We start from the raw sequence: 21,516 nt of genomic DNA, 5'->3' as shown, positions 1-21,516 counted from the left end.
AATAATATTTCATAATTTTAAAAAACCATTAAATGGTTATGTTGTAGTGATACTAACTGTGCTACGTATCAAACATCTAAGATGGAAATAAAAATAATTTACCTCGGAAACTAGCAGACAACTCAGTGTAGCTCAATGATGATGAAGATTGCAAGGGAGGAAAATAATTTTTCTCCCCCCCTTCTAGTTTCTTGGCTGAGACACCCTATAATTAAAGACAGATTAACAATAGAAAAACAAACCATTTTAATTATGTACACACATATATATCTGTACAGTAGGGAGCCCCCTCAAGGATGGGACTCAAAGGGCAGCTGGGCAACTGAGCTAAGGAAAGGGAGAGAGGTCTGTGGCTTCACGTGGAGGAGGCACAGGGGCGATTCACAGGAAGGTGAGTGGAGGAAATGCTTGGTAAATGGATGTTGTCTTCCAATGCATATATATTTCTCAGGTGAAAAAGTTATCTCTGGTAGGGGTGCCTGGGTGGCTCAGTGGGTTAATCCGCTGCCTTTGGCTCAGGTCATGATCTCAGAATCCTGGGATTGAGTCCCGCATAGGGCTCTCTGCTCAGCAGGGAGCCTGCTTCCTCCTCTCTCTCGCTCTCTCTGCCTGCCTCTCTGCTTACTTGTGATGTCTCTCTGTCAAATAAATAAATAAATAATCTTAAAAAAAAAAAAAGTTATCTCTGGTAATAGCTCTCTTCCTGATAGAAGCCACCTTTCTAATTTCTTTTAAACAGTTAAGGGGAAGGTAAAATGCTTTTCCTGAGTCCTCTGGGTCCTGATTGCCTTCTTTTCAAAATGAAAGTGGCATGTTCTGGGTGGCTTAACCCACTTAAGATAGATGTTAAAAGGGGCACCTGGGTGGCTCAGTCAGTTAAGTCGCTGCTTTCGGCTCAGATCAGGTTCCTGGGATAGAGCCCCAGATAGCACTGGGCTCTGCTCAGTGGAAAGCTTGCTTTTCTCTCTCTCTCTCTGCCTGGTGCTCTCCCTGCTTGTGCTCACCCTTGCTCTCTCTCTCTGCGCCAAATAAATAAAATCTTAAAAAAAAAAAATGGATGTTGAAAGTTTTGTTTCATGAAGTGTTAGATTGGAAAAATAACAATACTTTAAATCTAATTTTTATATGATGTGATTTCAAATACATACTTGCATTTAAGAAGATTAAAATGTGTTAATTTCTGGCTCAATATATATATAAACACTCATTTTCAATTTTGGTATTTCATAATATAGTAAAATATCTTGGTTTAGGTGTATAACACCAGTTACCTGTAGGTACTGTTAAAAATAATAAGACAATTTAGTTGATCCTGAAGAGTCCAGAGAACTGCAAAGTTAAGGGGACAGGTCTGCAAGCTCTTATATAAAGAGGCAAGCAGGAATCAAGGAAGAAGTACTTGGTTCTGTTCATTACTTGGGGTTGTGTATCTGACCGTATTTAGAAAGGTCAAGGAACAGGGAAGTGAGTATAGCACCCAGAGTTGGCTTGGTTTTGGAGGATTGGCTGACTAGATACATTGTGTTTCTGATCAGGTAAAGTATTTATAGGGACATAAAAGTTATCTAGATTTTGGTTTGCTGACATGGCACCCTGGGTAGTAGCAGCTCCATCTTGGGCCCAAGAATTTATTCCGATGACACAAATCACTAGAAATAATTTGCTACGCTGACCTACCCAGCTGTATGAGTTGTTTATCTGTTGTACATTTAGGTTTACTCCTCAAAGCTATTTGTAGCAGGAGACTAGAAACTGAATTTCTTTCACGAACTTCATGCATCTCTGTTTATTAAAGAGGGCAAAGAAATGAAGCTATGGATGTATTCCTTCCTAACAGTCATCAGGGTGCTATGGCACTTGTTCCATTTTTCCTCATATTTTATTTAAATAACAAGGTAGGTAAGGATCTTGAAAAGAATTATGGAGTTTTATGATCTGCTAATGTATTATGGTTTAATAGTATGGAAATTCTTTAATAGAATTTTTATAAATGGGCACAGTTTGAGATGCAGAGTTTCCAACAAATATAAAAGGGTTTTCCACTTTTAGGAATAAAAGGAAGAGAGCGTCTCCTGGAGCTGATTGCCACATTTCTGGTACTATAATTTCTTCGCACCAGGTTGGAACAAAAGGGCATAGTCTTCAAATCACTAATGAAATTGGATGATGCTTCCATTTCCAGGTATAGCTTTAATTATAGTATTAAGCAACTCACTTACACTTCTGACCATTTCTTAATTAAAATTTGTAAGAAGCAACATGGAATTGTAAGAACAAAGAGAATTTATTCACAGGGAATATCTTGCCTATGTTCTTATGTCACAGGCAGGGCAGACACAATATTTATGCCTCTTGGTTCAGTGTAAAACCAGGGCTCAGAGTGTTTAAGTGTAGCTTACACCAGAACTCAGATATTTGGCTCCCGGTTTAGTATTCTTTTCACTATGGCATATTGATTCTGTGTGCTTTTGGAAAATCCACAATGTGATTGTTAGGACTAGGTCTGTTCCCAAAAAATTGCAGGGTCTGGCACAAGAATATAGATGGAAACACACATACTATATGTCTAAGCATTTAAAAGTTATAAATCAAACTAACAAACTTAAATATTTAAAGTCCTGCCTGGACAAATACAACTTCTTGAAGACCAGGTTCAAATTTAGAGTTCTGTGACCACTTGAAGTTTGATGTCATAATGTGACAGTGTAGAGAGAGGCAGTTCTGGCACCCTGGCTCCTAGTCCTTGGGCTGACCTCTGGCACACAAGAGGCCTCGAGGCATATGTGAATACCCTTCTTACTTACAAAAACTCCATCCATGCCTCATGCAAATTTTCACCCCTTATGTTCATGCATATACACAAAACATACATATATGTATGTATACATACATACCTATATAATTAGCTTATGATTTTCCAAAAAGGCAAGATAAGTGGGAAAACTAGCAAAACTAATCAAAATATTATTTATAGGGGAGGAAGAGGAGACAAGGTTTCTCCCAATATACTTTGTTTTACTTTTTTAACTTTAAAACTACATAAATATTTTGCATAATAAAGACCAGATGCCAGAGAGAAGAGATTGAAATTGTTAAATTATGCGATGGACTACCAACAGCAGTGTCTGGAATGTGAGGAAATAAATGGCAAAAGGAAAACGAGGGGATGGGTGGAAACTATGAATTAAAAGACACATGGCCCAAAGGCAATGTTAGGTCTACACTGGATCCTGATTTGAACAAAACCTTTTTTATTAAAGAGAATGAGAGAGAGAATTAGGGAGATTTAAACATTACCTGGATATTTTGTGATATTAAAGAATCTCTTATAGCTATTTTAATGTCATGTTTAAGAAAAAGTTCTTCTTGTCCCTTAGAGATATATATTTACAGGTGAAATTAAAATAAATAAGCAAACCTACTTTTACCCTCTCACAAAGACTGATTAAATTCTCAATTCCCAATAGCATCAAATACAAAATTGGAACTCAGAAAATAATAAATCAAGCATTTTACTGTAGGTAATTTGTACTTACATTTTTTTTTTTTTGGATCAGTTATTTAATTAGGTTCTTTGTAAGAAATTTACAACACCAATTTGTAAGGGTAAACTCCATTTGTGAGAGAAAACACAGAGTGGAGGTAGCCCTGAAGCTGAGGAACAGCCTTGATTTTTGGCAGAATTTGTGAGACCACAGCTTTCTGATCAACCTTGCGCTGCTCTGTAATCTCATATTTCTCTTTCTCAGTGTCGAAGATCTCACCCTCCTGGTGTCTGGGCTTACGCAACTTCTTCTTCTTGAAAATAAGCATCAGTGAGATGTTTGGGGATTTTCACGCTGCTGATATCAATTTTGGTAGAAGTGGCAATGACGAATTTCTGGTGTGTTCTACGCAGAGGAACTCGATTGAGGGACAGAGGTCCAGTCACAAGTAGCAAGCCACTGCTCAGCTGCTTCAGGAAAACTACCCTCTTGCCTCTGTGGCGCCCAGTGAGGATGATCAAATGGTCCCAGGGGTGATGCTAGCTCGCAATTTTCTCACATGCTGACTGAAAGGTTTTTTGCCGTGGCTCAACAGCTTTCCAGGCACGTCTTCAGTAGGATAATACCTAGGCATTTTGCGCAGTTTAACCACTCGGGTACCACCGTTCTTGTCACCACCAACTGGTTTTGTGACGGTAGCAAGAACCTTCTCCTTCTTTTTCTTTTCAACCCTGGATTTAGCTGCCGAATACTTCCTCTTGTACATAGCCTTTCTGGAATACATAGCCAATTGGGAGTACCTGCCAATTCCTCTGACTAGGACAGGGTTTCGGCTGCAGTGGGGTTTCCCCTTCTTCGGGGTTTTAGCCTTCTGGTTACCCTTCTTAGCCTTGCCACCACCATCAGCCTTCTTGGCTTCAGGTTTCTTCTCCTTAGTATCCGGCTTCTCAGCTTTTTCGCCCATCTTGCAAGATGGGAAAGAGCTGTACTTACATTTTTAAGAAAAGCAGTACCTTCTCATGAGCTTGCCAAAAGAGTTCTTTGAGAAAGATAGGAATTTATTAAGTGAATATCAAGAAAAATACTTCAAAGAACTAGGAGACAGGACGACAAGTTAATATTTGATTTAGCAGACACAACCAAAGAGGCATTTCTTCTATTTAGATCTTTTTCAACCGAGACAGAGGGAACTCGAGAAGCTTAGGAGACAAGCTGACCAAAGTAAAGCCATTTTGGTTTTTAGGCTCACCCTTAACCTAAAAGACAACAGGTGAAAAGATTCAGTTTATGGAAGACCATAAGGCCCCACTCCCTCCATCAGTAAAAGTCATAAAGACTGTACATTCCTAAAATTGCTCCTGTGGGTAATTCCACAACTCTATAGGACAGTGGAAAAACTAAATGCCCAATGTAACTGTTAAACCCAAAGTTAAAAGGTAAGCCCCCACCCTATATGGTTACCTATTACAACAACAACAACAAAAAAAAAACCCCTATGAAACCATTTGTTAGAGACAAGGTGGTGGGAGGGCTCCTCTTCCTCCCCTGGAAGAGAGGCCACTACTTTATATGTGTAGTAGCTCCTTTCTTGTATACATAAGAAATCTTTGTCCCTTTCTCTACATGGCTTGCTCTTAAATTCTTTCTCTCAAAGAGCCAAAAACCATCTTGGTGAGAGGCATAAAGCCTTCCCTCTTGGCCTGTCTGGCATCACAACTATGATAGCCATTAAAACAAGTATTAATAACTTGAACCTACTTTTAATTGCAATATCACAAAGTATTTTACCAAGATTTTCAAAAATAATGAAGTATATTCCATCACTTTGTTCTTACTATATGAATTATTGTGAGAGCAAAAAGGTTTGTAAGTAATAAAGTTGACTTATTAAAGTCAAACTTCGAAGTAATTTTTATTTCCTGCTTATTGCATATATAATTTATAACTTTTCTTTGTCTTTTTCTGCTTCGTGATGCACATAACATTACTACAGTAGCACATTGCATCAAGGTTTATGAACAAAACCTTCACACTAGTGAGATGGTCAGTCAAAGTTTAGAGGTCAGCTAGAGGAAAACCAATGGAATTAGTGAAAATATTTAAAACTAGTTTTGTTGCTTGTAGTAGTTCATAACTACAAGTGGGACTAATGATTACCGGGAAACAGGTCTTTTAACCACTTTGGACGTGCTCCCTGTTTAGTATGTTTGTGTCATCATAATATTCAACTAACATTTATTGATTACCTACTCTGTGAGAGGGACTGTTAAGCCTATGAAATCTAGTGTTTTGCTAATCCCAACAACAAACCCTAAGGATCTCATATTATCATAATTGAGGAAATGGAGACTTCCAGTGTTGCATGAAAGATGCACCATATCACACAGCCAACATTGTGTAATTTCAGAGTCAGGATTTGAACCTAGCTCTTAGCTACCACACTATACTGATGGCTCTTTCCCAGTTTACAGGGAAAAAAATCAGGAAGATGGAGAGAATTTTCCATATTTTTAGTCCCCTCCCATAGAATTTTTTTTTTAAACTTTAGTATATGTTCCCACTTGCTTGCTAATAAATTCTAGCAGGTGAAAGATAAATGAGGATGTAGTTAACTAATATTAATGAAAAATCTTGGAATTTTTCTGAATCTTGAATAGACTTTTGAATATTGACAGTCTTGAATGCTTGATGTCATTTTATGTACACAAACTTCAAGTTTTTTGTTATGCACAGTTTAGTACTGTTGTTCCTGATTTGTGTGACAGAATACATGGCAGTTTCATGGGTGAGTGTTAAGTATTTTGTTAACTAATCAAATTAAGAATTCTTGGTACAGTAAAAAGGAAAGAAAAATAGAAACCTGGTTTGTAAAATAGTATTGAGTTTCTGCTTGAAGAATGGATGGATTTAGATCAAGAAGAATGGAAAGGGGATGACAAAAAAAAAAAAAAAAACCACAATATATAAAGGCTAGAGAAAGCTTGAGTTGTCCTGGAGGCAGCAAGGAAGTCTGTGAAGCATTTGGAAGCTGGAACTTGGTGGGTATAATAATATATTTTAAAATGTGTTGATTCAGTCTGATAGAACTTGCATAAAATGTCAGAGGTAATTGCTTTTATTACATAGCTCAATTTTTAAAAAAGATTCTATTTATTTATTTGACAGAGAGAGACAGTGAGAGAGGGAACACAAGCAGGAGGGAGTGGGAAAGGGAGAATAGGCTTCCCGCGGAGCAGGGACCCTGATGTGGGGGTTTATTCCAGGACCCCGGGATCATGACCTGAGCCAAAGGCAGAAGCTTAATGGTTGAGCCACCCACGTACCCCTACATAGCTCAATTTTTGACAGAATTATCTTGTCTGATATTATGTGCTGGATTTGGTATCATATTATATTTCGTATATAATTGTGTTCTGAAGTTGATGGAACCATTTATTTCTAATCTAGAAATATTCCCCGGGCTTTTGAAGAAATAAAGAAAGCAAGTGAATGGGTAAGAAGAACTGAAGGACAATATCCATCTATCTGCCAACGGCTTGAATTGGGTCAAGATTGGGACTCTGCCACTAAACAGCTACTGGGGATCCAAACATAAACACCACACCTCCTCTTCACAGAGTTCTTAATTACAGTCAAGCTGAATCAACTGAAGTTGTATTTTAAACACTTTTCATGCTTCCACGTATAAAATAGTAAGATATCAATAGATACCCATAATGAAGTTTAATTATGATTTCATTCAATTTTAAGTGTTACTCACTTAAAATAATGAGAAACAGAATTGATTATTTTAATGAACTAGCAAGTGGTAACAAAATATTGCATATTACAGATTTGGGTTTAAATGTTTTGAGGTAATAAGAGACACATCTGGCTTGTCCTACAGCCTCATTTCCTTCTCCCCTTTAAGGACTCTAGTGGAGAACTGGCCCAGCTGGACTTAGAAAGCTGGGGAGAAAAAAGATCTTTGGAAGATGTCAGTGTTCATGGCATGCAAGCCTGTTTCCAGGGCCCTGAGTATCCAGACCTTTGCCTCATTTATGCATGCTCCTTGGTGTGGTTCCTAGTCTATAGATCCCCTGATACATTTTTTGTCACTTAGAGAAACTAGGTATCCCAAGCAAGTCTTTCATGGACCTTGCTTTTGGTGTTGCCTCTAAAATCCTTAAGTCATCTAGGTTTCTTCCTATGTTATCTTACAGAAGTTTTATAAATTTTGCACTTTACATTTTGGTCTGTGATCCATTTTGAGTTATTTTTTATGAAAGCTGTAAGGTTGCTGTCTACCTTCCTCCACATTACCACTTCCAGACCATTACCTTTATGTAAAAACCTTGGTTTCTTTGTTTTTGTTTTCACTTTTTTTTTAAATTTAAATTCAATTAGTCAACACAATGCTCATCACAACAGATTTGAGATACAGTCTTTTAGCTATCCTTTAGCCTGTCCTTATTTATTTTTTTTTTTTAAGCCTGTCCTTATTACTGTGATTTGCCAAATGCCCAGTACCCACCCTCCTCCACATATGGCTCAGGATTTCCCTTTTTACTGCCCATCTTGCCTTCATCTTGAGTAACTTCCATTATCCTGATGTGTGACCCCTTCTAATTCCCTGGACTTGAACTACAGCTATAATTGAGTCTTGGCAGAACATCTTGTGATACTCAAAGGATGGGAAGCTTGTGAGTAACTTCCATGAGGCCTTTTCCCATCTGCCTATCCCACTGAGAGGCAGACACAAGACTATTTCTATTTCTCATCACCTCCCAGTTCTGAGGCAATATAAACTCCAAATATAGCTGCAGACTAAAAATCTTCCTAGCTGCATCTAGAATTGGCTCCTCAACAGTGATGTGTCCCACAACTCACATTGCAATTATCTAGCTCCTCTTGGTGTGTAGGATAAGGACCAAGAGGAGATGGCATCTTTGACTACTCTTCTTCTTGGTGTTTATATAAATAATAATCCATCTAAATCTAAAATAGCTTGTTATGTTTTTGCTGGCTAAATCAATCATGTCTTGCCCTTGAACTTGTCTGCTTGTTTGACATAATCACAGAAGATAACTCTTTTCTTGTTTTATCAGAGTAAGGGATCAGCAATTGATAATACCTAGTAGCAGAGTGTGTGAAGGTAAACAGACTTCCTTATGTTGTTACTGGAACTATATACTAGTAAAACAAAGTTTTGCAGCATTTATCCAAATTTAAATCACTATCCTTCTTGAAGTATGAATTTCACTAGTAGGAATTCCGCTTCTAGTAATTCATCTTACAAAAATATGGACACATGCACATGCATGTGTTATATATGCATATGTGTGTGTGTGTGTGTGTGTGTGTGTATTACAGTTGCAGAACAATGTGGAATAGAGCTCATTTACCAATTATATAAATGGGTATTTATACTTGTATGAGATAAAAGTCTGTCATGTCATATTCTAAACGTTACCTTTGAGAAATAGGAACTTTATTTCTATCTTATATATTTGAATTAGTGAAAAATTTTTATAGTGAACATATATATACTTAAATACTTTATTTCAAAAATACATAAAAGTAGAGAAAATAGTATAATGAGCATACAGTCCATCATTTAAAATATTTTGCCAAGTTTTTATAAATTTAGAACAGTCTTTTCTTCCCTCTTTTTTGCTATTGACTTAGTAAAGAAACAATGTCCTACATTCTGGATTTGTCCAACTGTTTCCATTTTTTTCTTTCCCCATATTTCTTGTAAACTGGAAATTCTATCTAAGGCCCTGAATAGGTTAACGATCAATATTTCTATCAATAGGAGGCATACAGTTTGGTTGTTCTACTTTTAGTAATGCTAACATTGATCACTGGGTTTTCCAATGTGAAGTTTTGTTTCTCCTACAACCAGGCAACAGTCTGAAGAGATACTTTGGCAGCCAGTTCCTCATCAATCTTTTATCTAATGGTTTTGCTGCCTGAATTATTTTCATGAAATATTGTGATTTTCTATGTTCTCTTCTATGCTTGTTAAGCGAAATTCTTCTGAAAAAAAAAATGAGCTTTCCCCATCAACTAATGTTATTTGATTATAGTATTTTTTAAAACTTACTTTAAAAAGATATCTAATTATTAGAATTGTTGTGTGTCTTCCTTTATAGACTAAGAGTCTGTGGAGGGCAGAGACTGTTAAGAGACAACAGGCCCAAAATGGACTTATCTATGTCAACACCCACATTTGCAAAGCAAGACTTGATATCCAACCTAACTGCAGTTTCAGGCTGTTCTAGGAATATAATCTTAACTAGTAGTCTGGAATTTCCTGTTAGTACTAGTGAGGTGATCCTCTTAATAGACTCCAGCCTTCCCCAAAGAACAGTGCATTTGCCTGAAATAATCCTTTTTTGTTTATGAAATTCCTTGCCCTACCCCCTTTCTGTCATGAAAAACCTGTCCTTTTCTGCATTTCTTTGGAGTTCCTATTTGCTAGATGGGATGCTGCCCCAACTGTTGAATAAAGTCAATAAGATCTTCAAATTTAGTCAACTGAATTTTAATACTATGCTCTATTGCTCTTTGTGTTTTTAATACTTAGTATGGTGATGGTACATAGGATGCATTTAGTAAGCTAAATAAATAATAAATCAATGAGCCCACTCAAGATCTGATGTGCCTCTCCCATGATGTGGGAAACAAAGGTAGAAGAAAAATTATTAAATTTCCTACTACTTACAGTCCATTGACAAGTCTCTGAAACTGAATCTAGGGATTCAACTGCCTTGATGTTGATACTTTGCTAAGGGCAAAAGGCAATCTTAGCCCGACCCTCCAGTATCCTGTAAGTCTACTTTGACATACAAAAACTCCTTTGGAAACTTCATCTCTACTCCTGCAAAATACATCTGAAGGGTCTCATGACTGGGGTTTTACCAGAGAGTAATTAATTACCTTTTCGCAACAATAGCTAGCCCCCTCTGGGTCCTGGAAACCTTGCTTCCAAATTTGTGAGAAATCTATGCTATCCCCAAGCACCTTCCAACTTGAAAGTATATAATGACCCAGCGCAGCTCTCTGCCCACAGGTCCTGTCCCCGTGCTTTAGTAAAACGGACTTTTTGCACCAAAGATGTCTCAGAAATTCTTTCTTGGCTGTATGCTTTGAAACCTGTCTTTCCTCCATCACCCAAATGGATCTGGTGGATCATAGATGGTTCTTTAGTTAACCTCAGAGTTAATTTAAAAGAGCTAATCTTATAAATTAAGTCCACCATTCAAAGAAACAGTGCCGTGGGGCGCCTGGCTTGCTCAGTCAGAAAGGCTTGTGACTCTTGATCTTCAGGGTGAGTTTGAGCCCCATGTTGGGTGTAGAGATTACTTAAACTTTATAAGAAATTTAAAAAGTTGAAAGTTCCCTACAATAAAGATTTTATTTAAGATTCAAAGTGAGAAAAATATTATACCATTAAGTGGATTATCCTAGCAACTTTGGATAACTAGCTTTGTCAATCGTGGACGAAATACTTTTATCACAACCTCTGACATTTTCAATGGGGAAAAAAAAATCCGAAGAACTTAGAAAATAACTGGTTTTGACTTGCTACTTAAAATTTTTTTCCCCTAACCTTAAACAATACGATATACTAATATATAATAGCACTATGAGTTATGTTTGATTGTGTCGTTCACACGCATTAAACGAATCAAAATTACACTTGCACGATCCGCCCGGCATTCCATTCTGGCCCGAGGTGGGAGGTGGGCCGCATTCCTACAAAGGCCCCCGCCTTGGCCGTGAGGCGCAACTGGAAGAAGGAAGAGACCTCGCGCACCATTCCGTCCCCTCAGGAGCTTGAGCTTCCCTTTCAGTCGAACTACCGCGCCTCTGGTGTTCTCCCGCCGCCTCGTCTCAACTCGGGAAGCGCCGAGCCCGCCTCCGCTGCCGATTCACCACTCAGCGCTGAAGCCCAACCTCTCCGAGGAACCCCGTCAACTTCACTCCCTCCTCCCCCGCGCCCAGACAAGCCCCTCCCCTCCCCACCGACAGTTCCCGCCCCAACCCCCTAGGGGCTCAGAAGCGGCCCTATCCCTCCAACCGCCAGCACGAGAAACGATCCTCCGCCACACTCTTACGGCCCCTTCCGCCCCGCCCTTCCGCCGGGGCGCCCCTCGGCCCTCCCACCCGCTTCCCGTAGGCTCCGTGGGGCTCCAGCGCGCCAGCCTCGAAGTGATTGGTTTCAGTGTGTGTCGCTCCAGGGTCGTGAGCCCGCTATTGGAGAGTTTCCTTCGCAGCGTCACGCTGCCAGAGTGGATTAGGGCCAAGTGCGGAGCGCGAGGAACTGTCGGGGTGTGTGTCGCAGCCGCTCTTCCTCGGCGGTTTGCGGGTCTCATATTATGGCGGAGGTGGTGGTGGCGGCGGTGGCGGTGGCGGCGGCGGCGGCTGCCGAGGGAGAGAGCGTGAATGCAGTTCCTGTTGCAGGTGCCGACAGCAATGGTGAACCTCCTGAAGTCGAAGGAGAAGGTGTTGGAGCAGTGGGCGAAGAGAAGGATGCCGCCACGAAAGGAGCCGAGGCAGTTGGAGACAGCGAGGAGGACGGAGAAGATGTGTTTGAGGTGGAAAAGATTCTGGACATGAAGACCGAGGGGGTACGTGTGCGCCGGGGGGAGGCGAGGCTGGGCCTGCTGGGCCTGGCGTGGTGAAGCAGGGAGCTAGCTGTTGGACGTCTGTGGAGGGTTGCCGCGCGAGGACGCAAAGCCCTCCCAGAATTCACAAGCTGGGAAAGACCAGCTTGTGCAGACACGACGTAGGCGGGGGAAAGGAACGTGACAGCCGGAGGCGACGCAAGCGTGCGAATCATGGGAGCAGTGCATTGACATTCCTCAACGGACTCTTGGGCTGTGGCTGTGAGGGTCCGTTTCAAGAAGTTTGAAAGGGTTATGTGGCCAGGAGAGGAAGCAGTGTAGGTTGCGGTATGTGAGTGTCAGGGGTGCAGACAGTTGGTGAAGGGTTTGTCATGGTCTTCGAGTACCTGATTGGGGCCACTGCTCCGTGTTAGAAAGTGACTCTGACATCGTGCTTCTCTTCATAGTCCAGTGTCCACGCCATCGTTTCAGTGTTTTTCAAAGCCATGATCAATTTTCTGGTTTAAAATCTTTTGGAATTCCTCTTCGTCCTCAGAACCTCGCCCAAGAGGGTGGCATTTAAAGGTCTTAAAAACCTGACCATTATCTTTCCTTCTTGTTTACTGTGTGATTGAAACCACACAGTAATACTTGAAATTCTTCCTTACACTATGCCTTGGCGCTTACTCCTCTCTTCTATTTCGCAGTCTTTTAGGTCTTATTCTCTGAGCGTCAGTTTCTCAGTGAAATCTTTTTTTGGCCCTGATCCCTGCAGAGTGAGATGCTTTTTCAACTAGACCCTAGTAACACTTTGTTCAGACCCCTGTTTCAGCACTTAAAGCGTTTTTCTTTAAATATTTGTCTCGCCTGCTAGGTTGTAGGCTCCTTTAATAAAGGAATATTTTTATTAATTTTTGTATCACTGGTATTCAATCCAGTGCCTGGTATGTAGTAAGTGGTTTGTGTATATCAGATTATTAAATGAGTGAATGAATCATGGACTGCAAGCTGGGGTAAAGGAGAATGGGTGGAAGGATGGACAGTAGGGAAGCACTTTGTTTCAGTAGGTAAGTGTGAGATAACCAAAGGTCTAACGTGGTAGTTGGATCTCTGTATTCTTTTTTTGTTTTTTGTTTTGTTTTGTTTTTTGGTAAAGATTTTATTTATTTATTTGACAGAGAGAGAGAGAGATCACAAATAGGCAGAGAGGCAGGCAGAGAGGGGGAAGTAGGCTCCCTGCCCGGCAGAGAGCCTGATGCAGGACTTGATCCTAGGACCCTGAGATCATGACCTGAGCCAAAGGCAGACGCTTAACCCACTGAGCCACCCAGGCGCCCCTCTGTATTCTTTTTATTGTCTGTTGTTTTCTGTTTGTCATGTGCTACTTTGCATTAATGTTTTTGTCTATTTAGCAGACTTTTTTTTTTTTTTAAATCACATGCTGTGTGCTATGTGTGGTGTTAGGTCCTGAGCATATAGAGATGAATTGTAGCATACACAGTTGCTGACACTGAAGAGTCTGTCTATTGGGAATAAATAATTGAAATCTAGTGCCATTAATATTATCATTAGTTACAATTCAGCAAAGATAGAAATTTATTTGGTGTAATTTTCCCAAATATATTACAAAAGCATGTTGGGATGAGAGTAGAGCCAATCTTGGACTGTTTTGTATTCTCTGCAATTAACTCAGTGCTTGGCACATAGAAAATATTTGGAAAAATATTTGGTTAGAGGAGTAATATGTTTAGAATTAAGATGATTCACCTCTTGGTGTACTTTTTTCTTTTTTAAATTTATTTTAATTCCAATGTAGTTAAATTCATACAATATTTAATATTCCTTGTCCCCAAAATTGTAGGCGCTGTACCCAAAGTCTCATATATTTTAGTCAAAAGCGGATGAAACTATGAAGCTTAAGTGTTTAAAGCAATAAAGGAGGGTTATTTATATCACTTTAGTGATGTGAAGTTGGGTGAAAATTCTAGTTCTCAGGGCCTTGTATTTTTAGGTGCTCTTGAGAATGAGTGGTTCATAAGATGAAAAGTATTAGCTCAGCAGAACAGAACTATATCGGTTCTGTGAACTATATCTACATCAGCTAAGTGAGCCAGCCAGTGGAAAAACTTAAGGGTCTTAAAGAGTTTGTTTGGCCTCCTTTTTGTCTTAAGGTCTTTGGTATTTCTGTTGTTGATAAGCCACCAGACTGTGGTATTCTCTTATTGACTAAGACAATCATAATGATGAGTGTTGGCTTGGAGGAATAGCATTAATTCTAAATTTATATATTAGCCATGCTCTTTCTTTCAGTTTATTGCTAAATATATTTTTTTGTATGTTTTCAGAACAATCAAATGAATCTGACAGATCTTGAAATTTTGGCTTCGATTTTGAATTGGAATCATTTTTACATCATAAAAAGCTAGTACTTTTACTATTTATGGGAATCTGATTTGACTTTTTTTTTACGGTACAAATAAATATTTTAATTATAAAACTTCATCAATTATCACAAAGCCAACACCTGTGTAACCTCCATCCAAGTCAGAAAACATTAGACTGCCAGCCCTGGAAACCTCTTTTGTTTTTGTTTTTTATTTGTTTGTTTGTTTGTTTGTTTTTAAGATTTTATTTATTTATTTGACAGAGATCACAAGTAGGCAGAGAGGCAGGGGGTCAGGAAGCAGGCTCCCTGCTGAGCAGAGAGCCCAATGTGGGGCTCCATCCCAGGACCCTGAGATCATGACCTGAGCTGAAGGCAGAGGCTTTAACCCACTGAGCCACCCAGGCGCCCCTGGAAACCTCTTTTGATTCAACTTTCTCATCAAGTATCCTCTACCATCCCCCAAAATCACTGTCCTGGATTATTATATGGAAATAGCTTTCTTGCTTTTCTTTGTAATTTTTCTGCCTAAGGATGCATTCTCTGAGACTTGAGTGTAGTTGTACCAGATTTTTTTCTTTCGTTCAAACGGAATCTCACAATATTTGTTTTTTGTGTGTGTGCTTTTTTCCCCTCAACAATATTTTTGTCAGATTTTTTTAAAAAATGTTTATTTATTTATTATTTTAGAGAGGGAGAGTGAGTCCTGGGATGTAGGAGGGTGGGAGGAGAGGCATAGGAAGAGAGATTCACAAGCAGATGCCACCCTGAGTGGGGAGCCATACCTACACAGGGCTTGATCTCACCACCCTATTATCATGACCTGAGACGAAATCAAGAGTTGGACACTTAACCAGTTGAGCCTTCCAGGCACTCTAGCTGCTAAATACTTTTTTGAATGGATGTTGAATTTTATTAAAATTTTTTTTCTGCATCTATCAAGATGATCACATAATTTTTCTCTTTTATTGCATTAATGTGGTAAATTATATTGATTTTCTAATGTCAAATCACTTTTGTATTCACAGAATAAACTAGAGTTGGTTGTGATGTTACTTTTTTAATGTTTGTATTTGTTTTTTTAGTCAATTTTGGCTTTTTCTTTGTTTTCTTTCTTTAATCTTTATGTGCCTTTTTCCACCATCTTGAGGTGGATACATAGTTGTTTTCAGCCTTTTTTTTTTCTTTTTCTTCCTCCTCCTCCTCTTCTTCTTCTTCTTCTTTTTTAATAATTTCCACATTCATCTTGGGGCTTAAACTTAAAATCCTGAGATCAGGAGTTTTACTGTTCCAACTGTTCCACCAGCTGAGCCAGCCAGGCACCTTCAAATTATATACCTCTAATCTTAGGTTAGCTATAGCTCATAAATTATGTTTATACTGTGTTTTCATTCAGGTAAAAATATTTTCCAATTTCTACAAATTATGTGCAAATATATTGCTTAACTTCCAAACATTGAGAGTAATAGTAAATATTTCATGTGCTTTAAAAGAATTTTTTATTTAAACTGACATGTATTCATATATTGTTTCACACTGAATATTTGTTTGATTAATTGGTTTATTTAAAACCTATAATACAGTTGCCAACAAGCAAATTAGCCATTACTTAGGAAGTTGAAACTGGAAATATGGGAAACTAATTTGAGAATAATTTGCATGCATGAGCTGTTCTCAGTTTCATACTCCTAATATTATAGATTATTGTTTTTAGGTTTTTTAAAGATTTTATTTATTATTTGACAGAGGGAGATACAGCAAGAGGGGAGCACAAGCAGGGGGAGTGAGAGAAGGATAAGCAGGCTTCCTGCTGAGCAGAGAGCCTGATGGGGGGCTTGATCCCAGCACTCTGGGATCATGACCTGAGCCAAAGGCAGATGGTTAATGACTGAGCCACCCAGGCGCCCCTGTTATTGATCATTGTAACTGGAATTTTTTATGATGTGTTCCTTGTCAATTTTATTTTTAAATTTATTTATTTTTAAAGGTTTTAGTTATTGACTTGAGAGAAAGCTAGAGAGAATACGGAGGGAGAAGAAGAAGCTGACTCCCTGCTGAGCAGGGAGCTGATGGGGGACTTGATCCCAGGACTCTTGACATCATGACCTGAGCTGAAGGCGGATGCTTAAGTGACTGAGCTACCCAGGCACCTCTGTCAATTTTTAAAGCAACACTAAAGACTAGTGGCTCAGTTAGTTAAGCAGTTGGACTCTAGATCTCAGCTCTGGTCTTGATCTCAGGGTCATGAGTTCAGGGCCCCAAGTGGGGGAAGAGGGAAGATCACTGTCATTGAGAGAGGAAGGACTTTTAGGATGAACTTTGAAACCTAATTTTGACTCTCAACTGACGAAGTATAAAATATTTGTAGTATAGTAGTTTACCGAAGTCTTCTGACTTTGGCTCTGTAACCACTTACAGAATCATTATTAAGTCATTCACACTTTTTCTTTAAAAAATTACCTGTAATACACCCACTTTCACCACTGCTGTTCAACACTGTACTGTACTGTAAGTTCTAGAGAGAGCAATTAGATAAAAAGATGTAAAGCGCATTCAAGTTAGAAAGGAAGAAGTTAAACTATATTCACAGATGACCTGATTCTCTAGAAAATCCCAAAGAATTACAAGAAAATGACTAGATGTAATAAATGAATTCAGCAAACTTCAGGGGTACAAGAATAACATAATAAAAGGTTGTGTTTCTGTATACTTGTAATGCGCAATCCAAAAAGAACTTTTTTCCCCTCCAGTTTTAATTTTAATTCCAGCATACAGTCTGATATTGTTTCAGGCATACAGTATAGTTACTTAACACTTCCATATACCTCACTGTGCTCATCACCAGTGCATTCCTTAATGCCCATCACCTGTTTAATCCTTTTGTTCTCTGTAATAGTCTCTTTCTTGATTTGTCTCAATCTCTCTTTTATTTTTTCCCCTTTGCTTATTTGTTTTCTTTGCTAAATTCTGCATATGGGTGAAGTCAGATGATATTTGTCTTCTGTAATTTATTTAGCTTAGCATTATTCTCTCTGGCTCCATCTATGTGATCACAAATGGCAAGATTTCATTCTCTATATGGCTGAATAATACGTCATTGCATATATATGCCACATCTTTATCCATTCATCAGTTGATGGACACAGCAGTCTGCAAACATTGGGATGCATGCATCCCTTTGAATTAGTGTTCTTGTATTCTTTGGGTAAGCACCCGTTAGTGTGATTGCTAGATCATAAGAAAGTTCTGTTTTTAACTTGCCATTAGGTTTATATATAGCATCTTCTGCATATGGCAGTCTATATTAAGGTGGTAGTTGTTTAAGTTTGAATCCATTCTTCTCTCCTGTCCCCATTTTTAGGTATATGTTAGTGTATTTTATATCCTTTATGTGTGTGTCTGACTTCCCTAGCTGATTTTTTACAGAAATATTCATTTTTACTGCTTTTGTATTTCATACCTTTATACTGTCATTTTTGGTCTCTCCTTTCTACTCCAAGATTCCCCTTTTATATTTTTTGCAGGGCTAGTTTAAGGGTCACAAATGCCTTTATTTTTTTATTGGATCTCTCTGTTTATTCTGAATGATAGCCTTGTTGGATAGAGTATTCTTGGCTGCAGATTTTTCCCATTTAGCCCACTGAATATATTATGCTACTCTTTTCCTTTTCCTTTTCCTTGCCAAGTTCTGTTGAAAAATCCCCTGTTAGGCTTATGGGCTTTCCCTTTTAAGTTTTGCTGCTTTTATGATTTTTTTATCACTATATTTTGCAGATTTAATTACAATATGTCTTGGTGTGCATCTGCTTTGTTGACTTTGATTGGAATTCTTTGTGCCTTCTTGATCTGGATATCAGTTTCCTTTCCAAACTAGGGAAGTTTTCAGACATTATTTCATTAAATAAATTTTCTGCCCCTTTTTCTTTCACTTTTTCTGGGACTCCTATAATATGAATGTTGATTAATAGAGTCCCTGTGTTCCCTAAGTCTTCCTATTTGTGCTTTCTATCTCTCTAATAAATAAATAAAATCTTGAAGAAGAAAGATTTTATTTATTCATTTGAGAAAGAGTGAGATCACAGAGGGAGAGGGAGAAGCAGACTTGCCACTGAGGAGGGAGCCTGATGTGGGGCTCAATCCTAGGACCCTGAGATCATGACCAAAGCTGAAAGCAGATGCTTAACTGACTGAGCCACCCAGATACCCCTAAAAGAACAAAATACTTAAGAATAAATTTAACTAATAGGGTAAAAGACTTGCAAACTTACTACAGAGTTTCAGTGATCAAAGCAGTATGGTACTGACATAAGGACAGACATAGAAAATCCAAAAATGAATCCAAACATCTGTGGCCTGTTGGTTTTTCATAATGGGTATCAAGTCCAGTCAATAGTGAAACAAATAGTGCTGAAATGACTGGATTTCCACATGTAAAAAAGAAAAGCTGGACCCTATCTCACACCTTATACAAAGATTAGCTCAAATTGAATGAAAGACCTAAATTTAAGAGGTAGAACCCTAAAATTCTTAGAAGGAAACGGGTAAATCTTTCCGGACCTTGGATTTGACAATGCAGCCTTGGATATAACTCCAGAAAACACACACACACACACACACACACACACACACACACAATAGGTAAAAGGACTTCACCAAAATAAAAAACATTTTGCGCATTGAAGAACAGTATCAGCATAGTGAAAAGGCAGCCCGCAGAACTGAAGAAAATATTGCAAATCACATCTGACAAGCGATTAATATCCTTAATATATTAATAGCCCCTATAATTCAAAAACTAGACAACCTACTTAAAAATGGGCAAAGGATTTGATAAAAATTTCTCTAAAGATACACAGATGGCCAATAAGCATATGAAAAGATGCTCCACATCCTTAGTTCTTAGGGAAATGCACATCAAAACCATGAGATACTACCTCACACCAATTACTAGATGGCTATAATAAAACAAACAAAAACATAGAAAACAAGTGTTTTTGAAAATGTGGAGAGACTAGATCCTTCTTACACTGGCAGTAATGTAAAATGGTAAAGATACTGTGCAGTTGGCTATTCTACAAAAAGTTAAACAGAATTACCTGTTGGCGCAGCAGTTCCACACCTGTGTTTGATATATACCCAAAAGAACCGAAAACAGGAATTCAAACAGTTATTTGTTCAACCATGTCCAATAGAGCATTGTTCACAGTAGCCAATAAATGGGAACAACCTAAGTGTTTATCAACAGGTGAATGGATAAACAAATGTGGTATATATACACAAATATTTTTCAGTCTTAAAAGGGAAGGAAATTCTAATACATTTTAGAATATGGATGAACTCTGAAAACATTCTGGTAGGTGAAATAAGCCAGAAGCAGAAGAACATATATTGTATGAGTCCATTTAACATAAAGTACACAGAATAAGTAAATTCACAGAGACAGAAAGTAGAATGATGGATTACAGGGTTTCAGAGGAAGGGATATTATTGTTTAATAGGGACAGAGTCAATTTGGAAAGATGAAAAAGTTCTACAGATAGACAGTCATGATAACTGCATGTCTCTGTGAATGTACTTAATGCCATTTCTGTCTCTATGAATTTACCCTTAAAAATGGTTAAAATGGCAAATTTTAAGGTACATACACCAAAAAACACGAAACTACAATAAACACAGTTTTTAAATTACCTATTTATCTTTTGCCCATTTTCTCACTCATTTATAAGAATTTTTCTTTTTAATGTTTTATGGCTATCAAATCTTAATCATACATATTCCACATTTTTGCTTCTCCAAATTTCTTATTTGTTTTCCACTCAATACCCAATCTGACTGAGAAGAAAGAATATATGAAATAGTTTTCCACGTGAACTGCAGAGTATCATTCTAGCTTTCACTTAACACCTACCTGATTTTATTCATACAACCACTGAGTCAGTAAGCTTTCCAAACCAAAACCAGTTGCTACTCCCTCCGCTTTTACCCTTCAACATGGCTACACTGCCTTTCAGTCCTTGTCACTTATAGAAAGACCAACATCAGCCCCTAGTAGGATTGGAAACTAAGAAATAATGGGAAACGTGGACTTAGATTCTTAACTTGTTATATTTTTCAAGATTTTATATATTTATTTGAGAGAGAAAGAGCAGGAGAGAGCATGAGAAGGGGGAAGGTCAGAGGGAGAAGCAGACTCCCCACTGAGTAGGGAGCCTGATGTGGGACTCCTGACTGGGGCTCCAGGATCATGACCTGAGCTGAAGGCAGTCGCTTAACCAACTGAGCGACCCAGGCACCCAGATTCCTAACTTTTAAAGACAACCTGAAAATCCTCATGATTTTAAAATAATAACTAAGACTAAATTGATATAATTTTATGGTTTAGTTATATAATGGAGTGAGGGGACAGTGCTTATATCAGCTAAGAGTACGTGCACGTTATTTTTAAGTAGGCTCCATGCTGTGCACTAGAATGTGTTACCTGCATCCACCTTTGACATTTTACACACTGTCCTCACAGTGTTGGATATATGCAGAAGCTGGTTAAGTGCCCTTGGGTTTTACTTTCAGCTGAATTACTCTTTAGTTGTATAATTTTTACTAGTTACTTTATCTAGAAGCTTCAGTTTCCTTCTTTATACAATGAGTATTAGTACTCCACGGGGTTGTTGTAAAGATTAAAGGAGCTAATAACTGCCAAGATTTAATCCATGCATGACATTATAAAGCGCTCGATGCAAATGTAATTCTTCTTTTGATTTGTTTTCCACCAGTTTTGTAACTTTTTGTAAAAGCATTTTTAGCTCACAGGATGACCAAACCAAAATAGGTGGCAGGTCCTGCTATAGTTTGCTGGCCTCTGATACACAGAGATGAGGTCTTTTATCTGTGGAAATGTAAATTAGGGCATCTTTTCTGGAAATGTGTTTTCTGACAGTGTGTTTTAACAGTGTTTAGGTGACTTTATTATTTGATCTCATTGATCTCTCTTTGGGGAATTTATTCTAGCAGTCTGATCAAAGATGCACAAGTATGTAACATCTTTGGTTATGAAAAC

The 21,516-nt window shown here is 38.4% G+C and overlaps 2 protein-coding genes and 1 pseudogene across 4 annotated transcripts in view; 2 read left to right on the top strand and 1 right to left on the bottom strand.

Moving 5' to 3' along the window:
• The window catches only part of PARP4 (poly(ADP-ribose) polymerase family member 4), a 106,279-nt gene extending 99,051 nt beyond the window's left edge, over positions 1 to 7,228 (top strand). Inside the window, 2 exon segments of the mRNA XM_032314629.1 lie at positions 2,050 to 2,182; positions 6,933 to 7,228. Coding sequence (XP_032170520.1) covers positions 2,050 to 2,182; positions 6,933 to 7,080 — 281 coding nt within the window. The 3' untranslated portion in view covers positions 7,081 to 7,228.
• On the bottom strand, positions 3,574 to 4,464 carry LOC116574580 (annotated as a pseudogene).
• A 4,396-nt stretch (positions 7,229 to 11,624) lies between the features above and the next one.
• Positions 11,625 to 21,516, top strand: part of MPHOSPH8 (M-phase phosphoprotein 8) — a 57,135-nt gene continuing 47,243 nt past the window's right edge. The window contains exon 1 of one of the 3 annotated variants that reach the window (XM_032315374.1): positions 11,625 to 12,103. In XM_032315374.1, coding sequence (XP_032171265.1) covers positions 11,852 to 12,103 — 252 coding nt within the window. In that variant the 5' untranslated portion in view covers positions 11,625 to 11,851. The remainder of the gene's footprint in view (positions 12,104 to 21,516) is intronic. The other 2 variants (XM_032315373.1, XM_032315375.1) reach the window with 2 other exon arrangements.

This window comes from Mustela erminea, chromosome 15 (genome assembly GCF_009829155.1).
Source record: "Mustela erminea isolate mMusErm1 chromosome 15, mMusErm1.Pri, whole genome shotgun sequence".
Classification (NCBI taxonomy): Eukaryota; Metazoa; Chordata; class Mammalia; order Carnivora; family Mustelidae; genus Mustela; species Mustela erminea.
Note: the sequence above shows the minus strand (reverse complement) of the source record. Positions and strands in the feature narration are given on the sequence as shown.